At 47.2% G+C, this 17,830-nt stretch overlaps 1 protein-coding gene across 1 annotated transcript in view; it reads left to right on the top strand.

Annotated features, from left to right (window-relative positions):
* Positions 1–17,830, top strand: part of CSMD2 (CUB and Sushi multiple domains 2) — a 648,967-nt gene that overhangs the window by 577,519 nt on the left and 53,618 nt on the right. The window contains exons 50-54 of the mRNA XM_047793175.1: positions 2,637–2,822; positions 3,766–3,960; positions 6,122–6,295; positions 7,901–8,074; positions 14,912–15,085. Coding sequence (XP_047649131.1) covers positions 2,637–2,822; positions 3,766–3,960; positions 6,122–6,295; positions 7,901–8,074; positions 14,912–15,085 — 903 coding nt within the window. The remainder of the gene's footprint in view (positions 1–2,636; positions 2,823–3,765; positions 3,961–6,121; positions 6,296–7,900; positions 8,075–14,911; positions 15,086–17,830) is intronic.

The raw sequence follows: 17,830 nt of genomic DNA, 5'->3' as shown, positions 1-17,830 counted from the left end.
TGCTGTTTATGAGCTTAAATCCTCAGTTTCTACCCTGGAGTCATTTTAGCTCCTCTTCCATGTTTCGGGTTCTCCCTCCAGAAGAATTAGCCACATGGGTATTGATCATGGAAGGGCCAGTTCTTATTTATGTCCCCAGCAGAGCAATTTTTTTTTAATTAAAATGAGCGGGTTTCCCTCTAGGCATGGCTGTGTGGTATGAGAACGTGCCTCCATCACTCCCATAAGTTTCCCAGTTGCTGTTGCCAGCCCAGAGGAGATCTCCTTTCTTAAGAGCTGAAAGCTCTCATATAATATTTTCACTTGTATCCCAACAAATTCTTGGTAAGGCAGCCAATGTGAGGAAACATGTCAGGTCAGTCTCCTACTTAACCATTCAGCCCAGACTGCACAGTCTCTTTCAACTGAGCAAATCCCAATGTCTTGCAACCAGGCTCCCCCTATTTCAACTGGGGAGCCAGGTACCTGTTGGATGATAATCAGGAGATTTGAGAACCCGAAGAGACTCACTCAAATTCATCTGGACTCCCTGAGGCGGCAGATGGGCACAAGAGACCTCTGCTGGTCTAAGGCTCCAGATCCTCATAGAGTTCAGATGAAAGAGAGAAGCCTGCTCTGGGTCTCTTTGTTGGTCACCAAAACTATCAACTAAAAAAAAATGTACTCAGAGTTCCCTCCATGACTTAGCAGAAACGAATCTGACTAGTATCCATGAGGACACAGGTTCAATCCATGGCCTCACTCAGTGGGTTAAGGATCCGGCATTGCCATGAGCTGTGGTGTAGGTCACAGACACGGCTTGGATCCTATGTTGCCGTGGCTGTGGTGTAGGCCAGTGGTTACAGTTCCAATTCAACCCCCAGCCTGGGAAATTTCATATGCCGCAAGTGTGGCCCTAAAAAGACAAAAAAAAAAAAAGGTACAACCTTGTGAACAAGAATCAATCAATAGTCTATGAAAGAAGTGGGAATTTTTATTTGAGCCTAATTTGAGAATTATAACCCAACAACAGCTTCTCAGAAAGCTCTGAGAACAGTTCCACCCACTAGAGGTCACAGTTAGAAGTTTTTTGAGACAGAGGGCTGTACATTGAATGACATTATTGACAGTTTACACAATCCAGATCTAAACATTATCATAGCATCTTTCAGGATCAAGAAGGAATGTTATCTTAAAGGATTTGTCTTATTGATGCAAGAAGAATGTTGCTCTTGATTGTTGAGCAGGCACTTCTGCTGATGGGAGAAGTTTAGTTCATGAATTCTGCAGATACACAGTGCCCAGTGGGCAGGGGAAGACAAAGGATGGAGAACATTTTCTGTTTAAATTTGTCCTGTCTTGGAGTTCCCATTGTGGCACAGTGGAAACAAATACGACTAGTATCCATGAGGTTTTAGGTTCAATCCCTGGCCTTGCTCAGTGGGCTAAGGATCCAGCATTGCCATAAGCTGTGGTGTAGGCTGCAGATGTGGCTCAGATATGACCCTTAGCCTGGGAACCTCCATATGCCGCTGGTGCCCTCTGTCTGCTTATCTCTGCCACATATTCAACTTAACTGGCTGACTGCTTGAGGGTAGACATCCTGTTTGCTTCCATCCTGAGTTCTTTCAGGGCTCACCATCAGTGGGGGCTACAGCGGCTGATGGATTGATGGCTGCAACATCCTGTGTTTGTTGATGTGACCAGCAGCCATATCTTTGTCCACAATTTCTACCCTCTCTGTTGAATGCTTATTTTTGTGGTCATATTTTTAACTTAAAAGAGCCCTTCCTTATTCATTTTTTGTTCTCTTTTCAAGGCATTCTCTTCTCATTTTATTATACATCGCCTTGACTTTCTCAAGGTACTACCAGTCAGAAGTTTCAAGACTATATGTCTTCTGTTACCTGAGTTAGCTCAGTTTCTTAAAGAAGACTTTTTTCTATTTTTGATCTTATCTTTGTTTTTCTCTTTCATGCTGCTGGTTTTCTTCATAGGTATAGTGATTTTTTTTTTTTTTTTTTTAGGGCTGAATCCTCAGCATATGGAGGTTCCCAGGCTAAGGGAGGAATCAGAGCTATAGCTGCCAGCTTATGCCACAGCCACAGCAAATGCAGGATCCGAGCCATGTCGTTGACCTACACCACAGCTCATGGCAATGCCAGATCCCTAACCCACTGAATGAGGCCAGGGATCAAACCCATAACCCTCCTATCCAAGAATTTAAAGTGCTTTACTCTGGGATGCCCACTCCGACCTTAGCATCCCTGATTCTCTCAAGGGAGTTCTTTCCTTTCTTTTGTTGTTGTTCCGAAGAAAACCCTATTTGGTTTGAAGAACGGCTGCTGGATGCCTCTGCACTGTCTTGTGGGAAGGCGTGGAGAACTGGTCTAACCCCATGGCTCCCTATATATTTTGTACAGCGGCTTCTCAGCTGCATTTAATCCATCAACACACTTCTAGCGACATTCATCTTCCAAAGTTTTTTTTAATCTCTTCTTCTGATGATCTTCCCATTTTCTTTTTTGTTATGAGGCCTTTCCTTTTATGAGTCTCGTATAATTTTATTAGGGCCTCTGGGGAGAAGGAACATACGAATATGTTCTCAGAACACCATCTTGAAGCAGACGTGCTCATGACATTTTTTACTCCACTAGCTCTTTCCTGTGGGCTTCCTGAGGCCCCCAAGAACGGAATGGTGTTTGGCAAAGAGTACACGGTGGGAACCAAGGCTGTGTACAGCTGCAGCGAAGGCTACCACCTCCAGGCAGGTGCTGAGGCCACAGCAGAGTGTCTGGAGACAGGCCTGTGGAGCAACCGCAATGTCCCCCCGCAGTGTGTCCGTGAGTCCTTGGGTAGTGGAGGCGGGTGTAATCAGGGGCTGGGTACGCAGCTGGAAAGGTTCCTGGAAGGTGTGAACTAAAAGCCCAGTCATGGGGAAAAAACACTCATGTGGAGGTTGGGGACTCAGAGCTGACAGTGGAGAGTGCCATCGACCAACGTGGGTTCCCATTTGAAATTGCTTCAAAGCGTTGATAGACCATGGCTCCCTAAGATGTTCCCATAAACCATCACAGAACTCAGGAATGACTGGTCCACTTCAGGTTTTCTGGAAAGACAACTCTCAGAAAGTTTGCATGAACGTACTTTGATCACAGAATCTTAAAATGACAGAGGTATAGATCAATGTTAAGGCACAAGTCACAAACTGGCAGCCTCGTGGGCTCTATTCAGTCTGAAGATAGAGGGGTTTGTGTTTTGCTTTGCTTGGGTTCTTTGGCTTATGCAATGCCTTATAACAATTTTTTTGGACTTTCTTCCTGACATTTTAAAGTCAGAAAATTTTACATTAACAATTCATATTTCAAAAAAAAAATTTTAACTAAAAAAAAATGTGGCATTTTTAGGGGAATTTCCATATGCCACAGGTAAGGCCCTAAAACGCAAAAAAAAAAAAAAAAAAGGCAAAAAAATTTATTTTTTTTAAATTCACATTTCTAGCTCCTCTGGAAAAAGGCAGATCCAAGACCAGTTGAAATGTGCAGTCTTCCACCACAATCAACAGAGTGCCACCTCCCTTTCTTTTTTCAATCGGGCAGCTCTGCCCACCCTGGTCTGCCACATGCCCCACCCAGCTCCCTTCATTCATTGACCACCGCTGCCTGGGGAATGAAGACCCTTGGATTCCTCATCACTGCATTGTGGTCTTTCAGTCCCCAGCTCTGGACTCTTTGCCAGCGTCTCCCCTAATTAATGAATCCTCCTCTCTGCTTCTTACCTCCCCAGCTGTGACCTGCCCTGATATCAGCAGCATGAGTGTGGACCACGGCCGATGGAGGCTCATCTTCGAGACACAGTACCAGTTCCAGGCCCAGCTGATGCTCATCTGTGACCCTGGCTACTACTACACCGGTCAGAGGGTCATCCGCTGCCAGGCCAACGGCAAATGGAGCCTCGGCAACTCTCTGCCCACCTGCCAAAGTAAGCCCCTGAGGGAAGGGTGGGCCAGTTTGGCACAGTGCCTCCTATCTGAAGCATCTCATCCATGGGCTGAATCGGGGGGCCGGGGAGGGGAAGAGGGGTATAGCCAGGGATTGCGGTGAACCTCATTTTGAACACTCACCTAGAACCAGGAGCTGGGGAGAGGCCTACTCCTTTAAGGAAGCACTTCTCAGCATCTTGTCATCCTATTAAGAAGCTGCCTTTGTGCAGGTGAGCATCCACCCATTCATCTATTCAACATTCATGCCAGGTGTTGTAGAGGTGGGACGGTCAAAGCTTGCGGTTCCTGCCCACAAGGAGCTTATGGTCTACTAGAGAGGCAGAAAATAAAGAAGCAAGGATCACAAAGCTGGATAAACCTGCAAGTGTGTGTCTGAGGGATGAACCTAAGTGTGCCTGCCTCTCCTCCACTGTGAATTGTTTTTCTTTGGTTCTTAAGGTAGTTTCAAAGGTCAGGGTCCCTAGGAAGCAGCTCTAAGATGCAGGTTTATTAGGAAGTGTTCTTGGGGTCACCACCTAGGGAAGGGAAGGGGAGGGGGTGGAGGTGGGGGAAGGAAGGAGAGTAGAAAGTGGAGGGGAGGGAGGGGAGGAGAGAGAGTGGAGAATGGAAGGGAGGGAAGGAGGAAGAGTGGCAGGGAGGAGAGAGGAGGAAGGAGAGTGGAGAAGGGAGGGGAGGAAGGAGAGGGGAGGGGAGGGATGAGAGGGGAGGGGGGAAGGGGAGGGGAGGAAGGAGAGGGGAGGGGAGGAAGGAGAGGGGAGGGGAGGAAGGAGAGGGGAGGGGAGGAAGGAGAGGGGAGGGGGAAGGGGAGGGGAGGAAGGAGAGGGGAGAGGAGGGGAGGGGAGTGGAGGCAGCAGGACTGGGAAGATGGAGAAGGTGATCTCTGATGAGGTATCAGCGAAGGCCTCAGCCAACCCTGCAAAGCTCTCTGAATCTGGGCGGCCCTGCAGAATTGTCACAAGTTAGGGCAAGAGGCCTTTATACTCCATACTGACCAAACTTGGGGTGCAGGCTGCCCCAGGACAAGAGCACGACCTTAGGCAGGAAGACTCTTTAACAAGGCAGTCTGAAGAGGGCTGGCAGCAGCCGGGGAAAGAAGCCCTTCAGTCCTGATGCTCTTTACTCCCTGGGTGAGGATGGGATAGAGGAAGCGAGTGTGCGGGGACAGAAGGTGGTCCCTTGTCCGTGCACAGGGGGATGTCTGAGCCTGGGTGGAAGGGGTGGTGTCTTCCCAACACCTGGGACCCAGGACACTGCTGCCTTTGTTCATCCACGTCCCGACTCCAAGCTGTAACCGTGTGTGTGACAGGGCAGAGGTCACGTTACAGTGAAGGCGCTCCCATCTCAGTGCAGCCTTGGCCATGAAGCCTCCCCTCGTCTGTCACCCTGTGGCCCTCGGCCATGCCCTGTGGAGGAATGTGAGGCTGCTGCTGGGCTCAGCAGAGGACAAGGACAGTGACGGGCAGGCTCTGTGACGGGCAGGCTGTGCCCCGGACAGAGAGGCGCGTACCCCATAGAAAGGCCCTCTCTCTGGGGCGGTGGTTCCTACCCCGGGTGCACATCTGACCCGCCTGAGGAGTTTGGTTTTGTTTTTTGTTTTTCCTTTCTTTTCAGGTCCATGCCTGCAGCATATGGAACTTCCCAGGCTGGGGGTCTAATCAAAGCTGTAGCCACCAGCCCACACCACAGTCACAGCAACGTGGGATCCGAGCCGCATCTGCGACCTACGCCACAGCTCAAGTCAGCGCCAGATCCTTAACCCACTGAGCAAGGCCAGGGATCAAACCCAAGTCCTCGTGGATACTAGTCAGGTTCATTAACCACTGAGCCACGACGGGAACTCCAAGTTTGGTTTTTTTAACACACATGCTTGGGAATATCTCCAGAAATGGTGCATCATGGGTCCAGAGTGCAGCCTGGACATTTTAAAAGCTCTTCAGGTGCTTCTGGCAGTATCTTCAGTTGAGAATCACTGGTTCAGGGTAACAGCCCAACAGGCACTGTTGCAACCCATTTTCTGGTCATGAGTCCCCTTAGAGTAGGTTAAACGGATCTTATGTTTGTCATTATCCTTGCTAATCCGAAGCAGCACAGGTCCCGTGTCTCAGGGCTGCCTTCCTGAGCCTTTTGTGGTCTTTGCAGTCATCTCCTGTGGAGAGCTTCCCGTCCCCCCCAACGGGCACCGCATTGGAACGCTGTCCGCCTACGGGGCCACAGCCATCTTCTCCTGCAATTCCGGGTACACGCTGGTGGGCTCCAGGGTGCGCGAGTGCATGGCCAACGGGCTCTGGAGTGGCTCCGAGGTCCGCTGCCTTGGTAAGTAGCCTCCCCAGGCTTATCCTGCCCACTTTTCCCTCCTCAGAACAGGTTGAGTCTTTCCAAAGCCAGATCCCAATCTTTGACCAGCGCTCTGCTACCTACTGTCGTAAAATGCGTAATCCACACTCTAGCAGTTGGGCATCTCCCCTAATTGAAACTCTCAACTAGCTTCCCCCTTGGAGCACCCAAAAGAATGAGAAGCAATTCAAGTCTGATGAGACAAACCTTTGAGCGGTTCTCATTCTGATCAAAAAGACACCCCCTTCCTATTGGTCCTTGTATGATGGGTGAACTCCCAGTCTCCACCTTGGGGGAAACTTACAGAGACGTATTCCTGCAGTACACCTAAAACACCATTTTTATGATATATTAGCAGAGTTTACATGTATGTGTATTTTACAAATATACAATATTATATTACTCTATTATAATGTATACTGTATATTACTATATTATACAATATGTAGATTTTTTGTCATCAGCTTGTTTTATCACAAAAATATGGCAATGGGGAGTTCCCATCGTGGCGCAGTGGTTAACGAATCCGACTAGGAACCATGAGGTTGCAGGTTCGATCCCTGCCCCTTGCTCAGTGGGTTGGTGATCCGGCGTTGCTGTGAGCTGTGGTGTAGGTCGCAGACGCAGCTCGGATCCCGCGTTGCTGTGGCTCTGGCGTAGGCCGGTGGCTACAGCTCCAATTAGACCCCTAGCCTGGGAACCTCCATATGCCACGGGAGTGGCTCAAGAAATGGCAAAAAGACAAAAAAAAATATGGCAATGGATGACAAAAGCGTGAAAACCAACCTGACCTGAAAAGGACAGAGCTATCATTTCCCCCTTGGTGAATCCATTCCCTGCCTAAACCTTAGACTCTAAAGTTCTCTCTTCTCTCCCTCTTTTCTTGGACCCCTCAAGTCCAAAGGAGAGTCCCAGCTACACAGACTCAACAGCATAGATTGGACAGTCTATCCTGGAGTGAACAGCACTGCCCTCCCACTGTCTCAGGCCTCTGTTAAAGACACAGTCATGAGTTATTCCCACACAGAGCCAAAAAAATGCTGGTGGGAACACTGGGAATACACTCTACCCAAACCTCGTTTAATAAAAATAGCTCACTGAGGTTTCTAAGTTTGCCCCTCCAGGAGAAGGAAGGATGGCTTTAGCCAAGCCGTCTGCTCTTAAACACGGTTGTTTTCAACACAGCCAGGCTCTGACTGCCTTAAAGGAGAGCGTGCCCTCCATGCACTAGATGCTCTCTGGACATCTGGCTGGTGAGAAATAGAGGAAGGATGATCCCAGAGGCGGGACGGTGACAGCGATCATTTCTCACCAAGGTGCAGACACAGACACTAAAGCTCAGAGATGGATAGCCATCTGGGGTACAACCTTGGGATTTGGAGTTGCCCAAACCATTTCTATCACGTCTAGGATTGCCGAAGTCCCTCCTGGATGCGGCCGAGGGGGAAGTGGGGAAAATGATGAATGGTTGAGTAACTTGGTCCTTTTCCCCACCTTCTTCCTCTCCCCCTACCCTTGACCAAGCCCCACCTCATTTTCCATAAGCTCCTCCTCAATGTACTCTTTCTCCCTGTACCACCAAAGCCGGACACTGTGGGACCCCTGAGCCCATCGTCAATGGGCACATCAACGGGGAGAACTACAACTACCGGGGCAGCGTGGTGTACCAGTGCAACGCCGGCTTCCGCCTGATCGGCATGTCCGTGCGCATCTGCCAGCAGGATCATCACTGGTCGGGCAAGACCCCTTTCTGTGTGCGTAAGTATGTTGCCCACTCTCCCTAGACACGGGCTCAGGTGCAACATGGACTTCCTCTCGTGTTGGCTTGATTGGGTTAGCTAGAGGTTTTTGGATGTTCTGTTAATGCTTCTCAAAGTCAAAATTATGTTTTTGTTTTCAGTTTTCTGCATCATTTGTTATTGCTTTCACCTTTATTATTGTCATCCTTGTGATTAACTGTCTTTGTTCATTTCCTTGCTTTTGTTTTTTTAACGATTTTTATCTTTTCCATTATAGTTGGTTTTACAGTGTTCCGTCAATTTCTACTGTACAGCATTTCCTTGCTTTTGAATTAAGTATTCAATTTGTTTATTTTTAGTCTTTCGTTTTTATTGATTATTGTGGATATAAGCGTTTAAGGCTATAAAATTTCTTCTGATAGCCGCTCTAATTGTATCCCACAATTAGTGGTTTATTATTTGTTGGAAATTCTGTCACTTTGGTTTTAATTTCTCCTTTTGCCCAGAAGTTGTTTTAATAGGAGAGTGTGTGGTTTTTTTAATTTCCAGATGGAAGGGCCTTTTAGATGTTCTTTTGTTATTTATTTCTAATTTATTGTGCTGTATATATTTCTACTTCATGAAATTTACTGATGCTTCCTTTGTGGCCTAATGTTTCATCAATCGTTATAAATGTTCCATATGCATTTTTATTTAAGAAGAAAGAGTATTTGGGTGTGAAGTTCTATATATAATCACAAGATGTGCTATTGATTTTATTGTTTATGTCTTCTGTAGGCTTACTTATTTTTTTGTCCACCTGACCTGTTTTGTTCTGAGCAGTGAGTTTTGAAGTTTTCTATTATTAGAGTTCTATTTTTCTTTGCATTTCCCATAGTTTCTGTTACATAAAGGTAATTGCTGTGTTATTTGGTACCTAGATATTCATAATTATTCTATCTACATCACAAAATGTGGTTTTAGCCTTCAAAAATGTCTTTATCATCACTTTTAATATTTTCTAGCCTGAATTGCACTTGTGCCTAATAGTATTAGGCTTACTTCCCCTGCTTCCATCCTTTTCCCATTAGCCTGCTGTACTTTTAACCATCCCTTTACTTTAGCCTTTCTGAATCACTTAAATTAGATGCATCTCTTGTATACATTATAGAGCTGGGCCTCGCCTTCTGAGCCAATTTGAAAATCTTTTTCTTTTAACAGGTTAGTCTAGTTCATTCAAATATGCTGTTATGACTAATTATGTTTGGTTTTAATTCTGTTTATTATGTGTAAAATATCATACACATATTTCATTTCTCTCTCTGTATGATGTGAACTCTTTGCTTTTTTTTTTTTTTTCTTTGCTTTTTTTTATCATTTCTTTTGGTATTTAGGAAGGATTGTAAATGTTTATATCCCTTTCCTGTAGTTAGTGCATCAGGATCATTCTTCAGTATGTTCACATTTAAGATGGACTTTCTCTTTCCAGTGGTGACTTTGGATCAATATTCCCCTGTTCCCCTCTTCGCCTTTCCATATGGCTTAGCTCTCTACAAAGGCTTGTAACAGAAGCATGAGAAATAGTTCTGCCTGGATCTAATGTTTATTCTCCTACTTACATGTAATTTAAAGTTTATAGCATTCTCTGTCTTCTAGGTATGCCGCAGGCCTGGGCTTTCTACAGTTTTATTTGTTCTTCTTGTTAGTCTGCATTTTTTGGATTTAGATGGGAACTGTTATTCTCAGCTGCCTGGAAGTGATTTGTAAAATTCTTCACTTTCTAAAGTTCCATAAAGCAAGCCTTTATATAAAGTGCAGGGGTTTGTTCTTAATTTTTGTAAGACAGGGTCTTGTTTTTGATTTGTCTTCATTTGGCTTTTCATAGATGAGATGGAGCAATGAAATAATGAGACTTACTCAATAAGCAATGCATGAAAATTGGTCTTAATAGCTACTTAAATATTAGGTTTACAGAAAGCAAGACCCATCTATATTCAGTCAGTCTTCTAGATGTATCTAAACAAAATGTATTTGGTTTCATCCAGGAAATGCGAATTCAAATGCCTTTAAGAAACTGGCAGAGAAGGCATGTGAAGAGATTTGGGTTACAAATAATAGGAAATGCTGGAGTCTGAAATTAAATGGAGAATGTCTGCCTAACCTAAAGATACTTAATTTTACACCAGGTCCATCCTGAAAGACCATAGAGTAAAGCAGTTAGACACTTGGACCCTGGACCTAGATTGCCTGGGTTCAAATCCCAGATCTACCGCTATATAGCATGTGGCTATATGACTTTAGACAAGTTAGCTCATCTCTCTCGGTGCATTTCCTCATATATGAAAAACAAATACCTCAGAACCTATCGTGTGGATTAAATAAATGAATACATGTGAAATGATCAGATGCTGCCTTTGCTGTTGTGACGATGACAACGATGATGGTACAGGTGCTGGTGCCACCGCCCAGTCACATCCCAGAATCCAGGATCCCTTGTACCCAGCTCCATTCTCTCCTGCAGCACAGAGATTTCAGAAGTATCAGGAGGAGGAAGGCAAGAGTGAAAGAACAAGTATTTATAAGCAGTTGCTCTGTGGTAGGTTCTGTGTTGGTTGCCGTCGCTTAGAAATCCAAAGTTTACAATATCAACCAGACTCTCAGAACTTTCCAGCTTCCTTCTCTGTTTCCTTGGCCAGCTCTCTTTGCCATTCCCCACCCAGCTAGCTCACAATTTCACCTCCTTTCTGAAGACCCGCACTCAGCACCCTCTACCGCTCAGCAAATAGCTAAAGCAAATAGTTAAGGTGGCCTGAATGCAGAGAGGCTGGGTTCAGAACTCAGATGGGCCACCTAGAAGCTGTGCCCCTGGAACAAGTCCCCAGACTCCTCTGAAATCCTCTTTTCCTATGAGAATAATCATGGTGCCTACCCCATGGGGTTGTGAGGATTAAATGAAATAACGCATGCAGACCCCAGGAGTTATTAGCTAATTACGTCATCTCCTTTTCTGCTGTGCAGAGCGAATAGGAGCCATCAGACAAGAGGGAAGCCATCCTTCCACCTCCTGCTTCCCCGCCCACACTGTCCTTGGCTGCCTTCAACCTTGCCCCTTCCTCCCACCGAGAAGAATCTCTCTTCAGGCCCACGGCGAATCGCTCCATGAGCCTCTGGACCCCATTCCTTTCTGCCTTCTTAGTGAGCTTGGTCTGTTTTTAAGTCCCTTCTCTGTACTGTGGACCTTCCTTGTCTATTAATTTCTCTCAGTTTATAAAGCCGAATTCAAGAAACATTTCCTTGGCACCTGCCTTGTGCCAGGCACTGTGTTAGGTGTTATGGATGAAGATGAGTTGAAGGTGTCATAGTCTCTGCCCTCAGGAAATTTGGGTCTAGGGGTGCCTCCACTCATGCTCCAGTTAGGAGCCCCAGCCCAGCAGGACCCCTCTTTTCCTTCCCAGTGGTGTCCCCTTCTCCCTTTGCGCCTATATCCGTCACGGTTCTTCAGAGGAACAGAGCTTGCTGGGACATCTGACAGGTCTTGAACTGTCGCCCTGTGTCTGTGACACTCCCACCTCCTGTGAGCTTGGTTTCCATCTTCGATGCCCACCCCTCAGTGTCCTTGGCAAGCGTTTCAGTCAATCTGCAGTTCAAAGCTGGTACCACTCCCAAAGGTTTTACTCACTCCGTCTCACTTTATGCAAATGGTTACTTTAACCTCTGGGGAGGGGGTCTTATGCTTTGAGTCTGGTGGGAGCAATGGATCCTCTCCCGAGCTGATTGCAAACACCCAGGTTCACATATAATTGCATGGGGTTCACAGACCCTGTGAAGCTTACCTCCACTCTCCCTCCTTCTCACTGACCTGGCAAGTGCTGTTCACCCTTGAGACTCAGCTCAGATGGCAGGCCATGCCCTCTGGGAACCCACCTTAGCCACTCCCTCCCCACTGGAGGGTAGGGCTCCTCCTGTCTGGGCACCAGCCCCGGAGCTGAAACAGCCTGCATCCCTGCCTGCTTTCCTACTCCACTGAGCAGTGAGCTCCTTGAGCTCCTCACGCATTGTCAGCATATAGCAGGGTGCCTGGCACTTTGAAGGTGCCCAGTAAATATTTAATGATGCAAATGTATGAATCTGTTTTCAAAGCAACTCTGTTAAGAAACAGATGCACAGACATAGAGAACAGATGTGTGGGTGCCAAGGGGGACAGGGGGGTGAGGGAGGGATGGATTGGGAACGGGGTATTAGCAAATGCAAACTATTATATATAGGATGAATAAACAATGAGGTCCTACTGTATAGCACAGGGAACTATATTCAATATCCTGTGATTAAACCATCATGGAAAAGAATATGAAAAAGAATGTATATATATGTATAACTGAATCACTGTGCTGTACAGCAGAAATTAATACAACATCATAAATCAACTATACTTCAATTAAAAAAAAAACAAAGCCACTCTGTTAATGCATATTAAAATCCTTACTTTACAGATCAAGGAACTGGGGCTCCAGTTCTCTGCAAGCAGCAGAGCTCTCTTCCTTGTCCAGAGTAAGGAAAGGACCTGGCTGAGTCGTCAGCCCTGGTCTGCTGGCCTCCTAGCCACGTCTCGTCCCAGCACGTCAGGCTGCCTTGAACCCCCGTGGCCCATTAACAGCACTTCTCCCACTCTGCCCTGCTCTCTCTGCTAGAGGCAGGTATGCTAGTGTTGGAATTTACAAAAGAGGTCAGACCCAGAAAGACAGCAGAGTTGCCCACAGCAAATCTTGCTCTTTGTTCTCTGTTCCTACTTGCTCTTGTTCCCTGATCTCTATCCACAGTCTCTCTGTGCAGGCTTGGTTGATATTGGCTCTGGCTCAGTCGAGATTGGCCCAGGAACTGTGTTTGGGTGGCGTCCTTATAAATCCAAGTATTGGTTTAAGAAAGCACTCCTCATGGTTCCTCAGCCTCTCACAACTAACATCCAGAACCAGAGTTCCAGTTGTGATTCAGCAGTTAATGAAGCCGACTAGCATCCATGAGGACGAAGATTGGATCCCTGGCCTTGTTCAGTGTGTTAAGGATCCAGCATTGCCATGAGCTGTGGTGTAGGTCGGATCCTGCGTTGCTGTGGCTGTGGTGTAGGCTGGTAGCTACAGCTCCTGATTCGACCCCTAGCCTGGAAACCTCCATATGCTGTGAGTGCAGCCCTAAAAAGCAAAAAATAAATAAAAATAAAAAATAACATCCAGAACCAAGGGAGAGGCCTGCCGAAAGCATCCAGTGGGTGTTTAATCCAAAGAGACTGGGTACCAGGCAGGTACTAACTAGAGCTGAGAACTAGGGAGCCGAGAAGAAGCCCAGACCTCCATCCATTCACCACGCACTCCTTTGTTCACTTACTCAGCACAGGCTTATCAAGTTCGTCCCTGTATGTCAGGCAGCGGTACAGACACGAAAGCTATAGCAAGAAACAGAACAAAGTCCCTGCCCCCATGCTGATGTTCAGGTGGCGAAAGATACGCAATGAACAAATGGAGACATGCACAGATGGCGCTGAGTGCCATGGAGAAGAGCAGAGCAGGGCAGGGGGGCTGGGCAGTGCCAGGAGGTCATTTATCTGGTCATAAGCCAAGGGCTTACTGCTCTGGTGACAATTGAGGGGGGACCTGAGGGTATGGGGGCAGGAACCAAGGATGTTCCAGCCAAGAGGAGAGCAAGTACAGAGGCTCTGGGGCAAGGTTTTGCTTGATATGTTTCAGAAAACTCGGAGACCAGTGCCACTGGGTGGAGTGAACTTCAGCACTGGGAGGAAGAGGGGGACGCCTAAGCCCTGCAAGCAGCAGAGCTCTCTTCCTCTTCCCTGCCCAGGCTTGAACAACTTACACCATGACGCCAGAATATCATCTTTATTCCTAATAAAGGCTAAGTGGGAAACTGTAGCTTTTTAAATTATAGTTGATTTATAATATTCCTTCAATTTCTGCTATACAGCACAGTGACCCAGCCATCCGTACACACACATTTTCTCTCTCTCTCTCTCTTTTTTTTTCCATTTTCCATCATGTTCTAACCCAAGAGACCAGACACAGTTCCCTGTGCTGTACAGCAGGATGGAAACCATGGCTTAATGTGAGAGATACATTCCATGCAAATGGAATCTGTGGAATAAGCCCCAGAATGGGGTGGATTCACATGTAATCAGAGGCAGCCCTGCCCTGGGGCAGGTGTCCCTTCATTGCCGGCAGGGGTGATGCGATGACATGGCTGTCTGCCAGCTGCTGGGTCCCAAGAGAAGGAAGGCAGGGCTGAGCCTTTGGTCTTCTCAAATTGCACAGAGGGGCTGCTCCACGTTCCCCGAGGATGCAAAGGACGGGAGCACAGAGGAAAGCCAGGAATTACAGGCATGGAACTCCCTTCGCATGGAAGGAGTGGGGGAGGGGATGCCCTCCTTAGAATGCTGGTTCCCACTGGCCTATCAGTCCCTCTGTGAAGGCTTGGTTGGTATTGGCTCTGGCTCAGTCGAGATTGGCCCAGGAACTCGGCTGGGTCTGAATCACATGAGGGGGAGTCACCAGTTACCTGGCGAAGAAGTGGGGAGATGGGAGCAGAGGAGGCAGGTCCAACTGCCTGGGCAGAGAACAGCCCTGCAAGCCTCACGCCCTGTGGAAGTCCTAGAATGACTTTTCTCCAGGTGTCCACACTGCGGACATACCTTCAAGGGAAAAGGAATGTCCCCTTGCCGATTTCAGGAAAGCAGAGTTTGGCAGCAAAAGAGACTGGAGTTAGAGCTAGGGCTGGACTCCACTGATGGGCACGAGAAACGCCAGATGAGGAGAGGATGGAGTTTGGGGGATGTGCAATAGCAGGGGGGCTTACCTCTCTTCTGTTCTGGTTATAGCAATTACCTGTGGACACCCGGGCAACCCAACCAACGGCCTCACCCAGGGCAACCAGTTCAACCTCAACGATGTGGTCAAGTTTGTCTGCAACCCTGGATACATGGCCGAGGGGGCTGCCCGGTCCCAATGCCTGGCCAGCGGGCAGTGGAGCGACGTGCTGCCCACCTGCCGAAGTGAGTCACCTTTTTTCTCCTCCCACCCCACCCCCGGTCCCCCCTCCACCCCGCCATCTGTGGTCTGCAATCCAGGAGCAGAAACCAGTGGATTCCCTTGTGGTGCCGTCTTGCCTCAAATGGGGAAGACTTGGGGCCGAGATGAGCCATAAATGGGGACTTTCTCACCCCCTAGGTAATACCTCACCAACTTTCTTCACTGCATATATAAAGAAAGGAAAGGGGAGTTCCCGTTGTGGCTCAGTGGTTAAAGAACCCAACTAGCATCCATGAGGACTCGGGTTCCATCCCTAGCTTCACTCAGTGGGTCAAGGATCCGGTGTCCTGTGAGCTGTGGTGTAGGCTCGGATCTGGCATTGCTGTGGCTGTGGCATAGGCCAGCGGCTACAGCTCCGATTTGACCCCTAGCCTGGGAACCTCCATATGCCATGGGTGCAGCCCTAAAAAGACCAAAAAAAAAAAAAAGGAAAGGAACTTTCATCTTTCAAAACAGAAATGGAAAACCATCTTCTTTTTACATTTCATAGGACCAATAGTTCATTATTAGCATAGACAGCCCCATTCTGGATGAAAGAAAAAAACAGAAGGATTCGAATGAAAAATAAAAGACAATGTGAATTCCTTTTACCTTTTTAAATCTTTCCTGAGGTGCATACCTGTGTTGGGTTAACAATATATTCAATAAATAACTTAATACTGACTTGGGTTTATTTGCTCTTAACTATCAGTGTGCTATCAGTTACTGATACAGGCTTTTGCTACATCAAGAGAAATGCTTCTAGTTACTCATATTAACATTATGGCTTCTACTGAATAGATTATAAGGGATTAGTGCAGTATTAAACTAGGAGTGTATTTACTTATTTTTAGTGTTACGGTAAATGTGTTGAAGAGTTTAGACACTGGGATGAAAGGAGAAGGAAGAGAAGAAATTGAGGGCTCAAGAGGCAGATTCAGTCTAGAGGATATTCCAGCCCCTTCTAGACTATTTAGAAAATAGCTTCTAAAGGCTGGAGTTCCCATTGTGGCTCAGTGGTAACAAACCTCACTAGTATCCTTGAGGACATGGGTTCAATCCTTGGCATCACTCAGTGGGTTGAGGATCCGGCGTTGCCGTGAGCTGTGGGGTAGGTTGAAGACAAGACTTGGACCTGGCATGGCTGTGGCTGTGGCATAGGCCAGCAGCTATAGCTGTGATTTGACCCCTAGCCTGGGAACTTCCTTATGCCACAGGTGCAGCCCTAAAAAGCAAAAAAAAAAAAAAAAAAAAAAAAAAAAAGCAAATCTGATCACTCCCTGATCATAACTCCTCCCAAGACTTCCCACTGCCCTTAGGTAATAATACTCTCTTCTGCTTGTTTTCGGGGACCCATGGACCTGGCCCAGCCTCCTGTCCAACCTCATTCTTCTCTTCTTCCTCTGCCCCCAGCCTCACCTTTGTGTTGGATCCCAGCCACACTGAACCTCTTCCATCTTCTCACACATGCCCTGTGCTTGTAATCCTCCCCCATCCCACCCCGGGGCACCTCAAATGTATTCTTCTTGTCCCCCTCCCACCCTCTCTTTGTCTGGGTGATGTTTACACCATCATCGAGAGCCAGCTTTAAATGTCTCTGCTTCTGGGAAGCCTTTCCTGCTCCACCCCTGCACTGGGCTAGATGCTCTGCTTTGTGCTTCCAGAACTCTCTGCTGCCCCATCAGAGCACTCATCAAACAGGGTAATTGCTGGTTCGTCCCTTTCTCTCTAGACCAGCAGTTCTCAACTGGGAATGATACTACCTGCTCCCTTCCCCCAGAGGAGACAGATGTTGGAAGACATTTTTGGTTGTCTCGACTGGAGGGTTTCTATTGGCATCTGGGGGCAGAGGCCAGGGATGCCATTAGACATCCTGCAATGCTCAGGACCGCCCCCACAATAAATAATTATCAGCCCAAAATATCCATAGTGCCAAGGAAGAGAAACCCTATATCAGATTGTAAATTCTGGGGCATCCTTACTGCTCAGCACAATGCTTGACACTCAGGTTATCACGATAAATATCACAAATGAACAAATGCTGCTTACCTGTTTTGTGACACCAACCTCTCTGAGCTTCAGAGAGACTCATCGCAAGTAAAAATAGCTCACACCTTAAAAGCTTATCAAAGACTTCAAGGACCTGCCCTGCCCATCTCCTAAGATGCACATGAGAGTCAGGTAAGATAATGGATGTGAAAGTGGTTTGAAAGCAAAAGTACACATCCCGCGTTATGAATAATATTGTCAAATATTCTAAAATCTCACTCCGACTTTGAGGTAAGATGCTTTGGAAACACTTCAGCCTTTAAAAGTCGCATTTATCCCCAGGATTCCTCTTCCCCTGAGATACTCACAAAACTGATCAAAACAGTTTCCAAAAGAACCCAACCCCCTTCCACAGCTTTGCCTGGGAGACACATGGTGCTAGGGGTCTGCTCACAGAAAGGAGCATCCATGCCCTCAAAGGATTCATGTATTCAGGAGTTCCCATTGTGGCTCAATGGAAACAAATCTGACTAGCATCCATGAGGATGCAGGTTCGATCCCTGGCCTTGCTCAGTGCATTAAGGATCCGACATTGCCGTGAGCTGTGGTATAGGTCACAGAGGAGGCTCGGATCCCAAGTTGCCATGGCTGTGGCATAGGCTGGCAGCTACAGCTCCAATTGGACCCCTAGCCTGGGACCCTCCATATGCCGCAGGTATGGCCCTAAAAAAGCAAAAAAC

The sequence above is a fragment of the Phacochoerus africanus genome, chromosome 8 (genome assembly GCF_016906955.1).
Source record: "Phacochoerus africanus isolate WHEZ1 chromosome 8, ROS_Pafr_v1, whole genome shotgun sequence".
In the NCBI taxonomy this organism is placed as follows: Eukaryota; Metazoa; Chordata; class Mammalia; order Artiodactyla; family Suidae; genus Phacochoerus; species Phacochoerus africanus.
The sequence above is the reverse complement of the archived record's forward strand: the minus strand, read 5'-3'. Positions and strand labels throughout refer to the sequence as shown.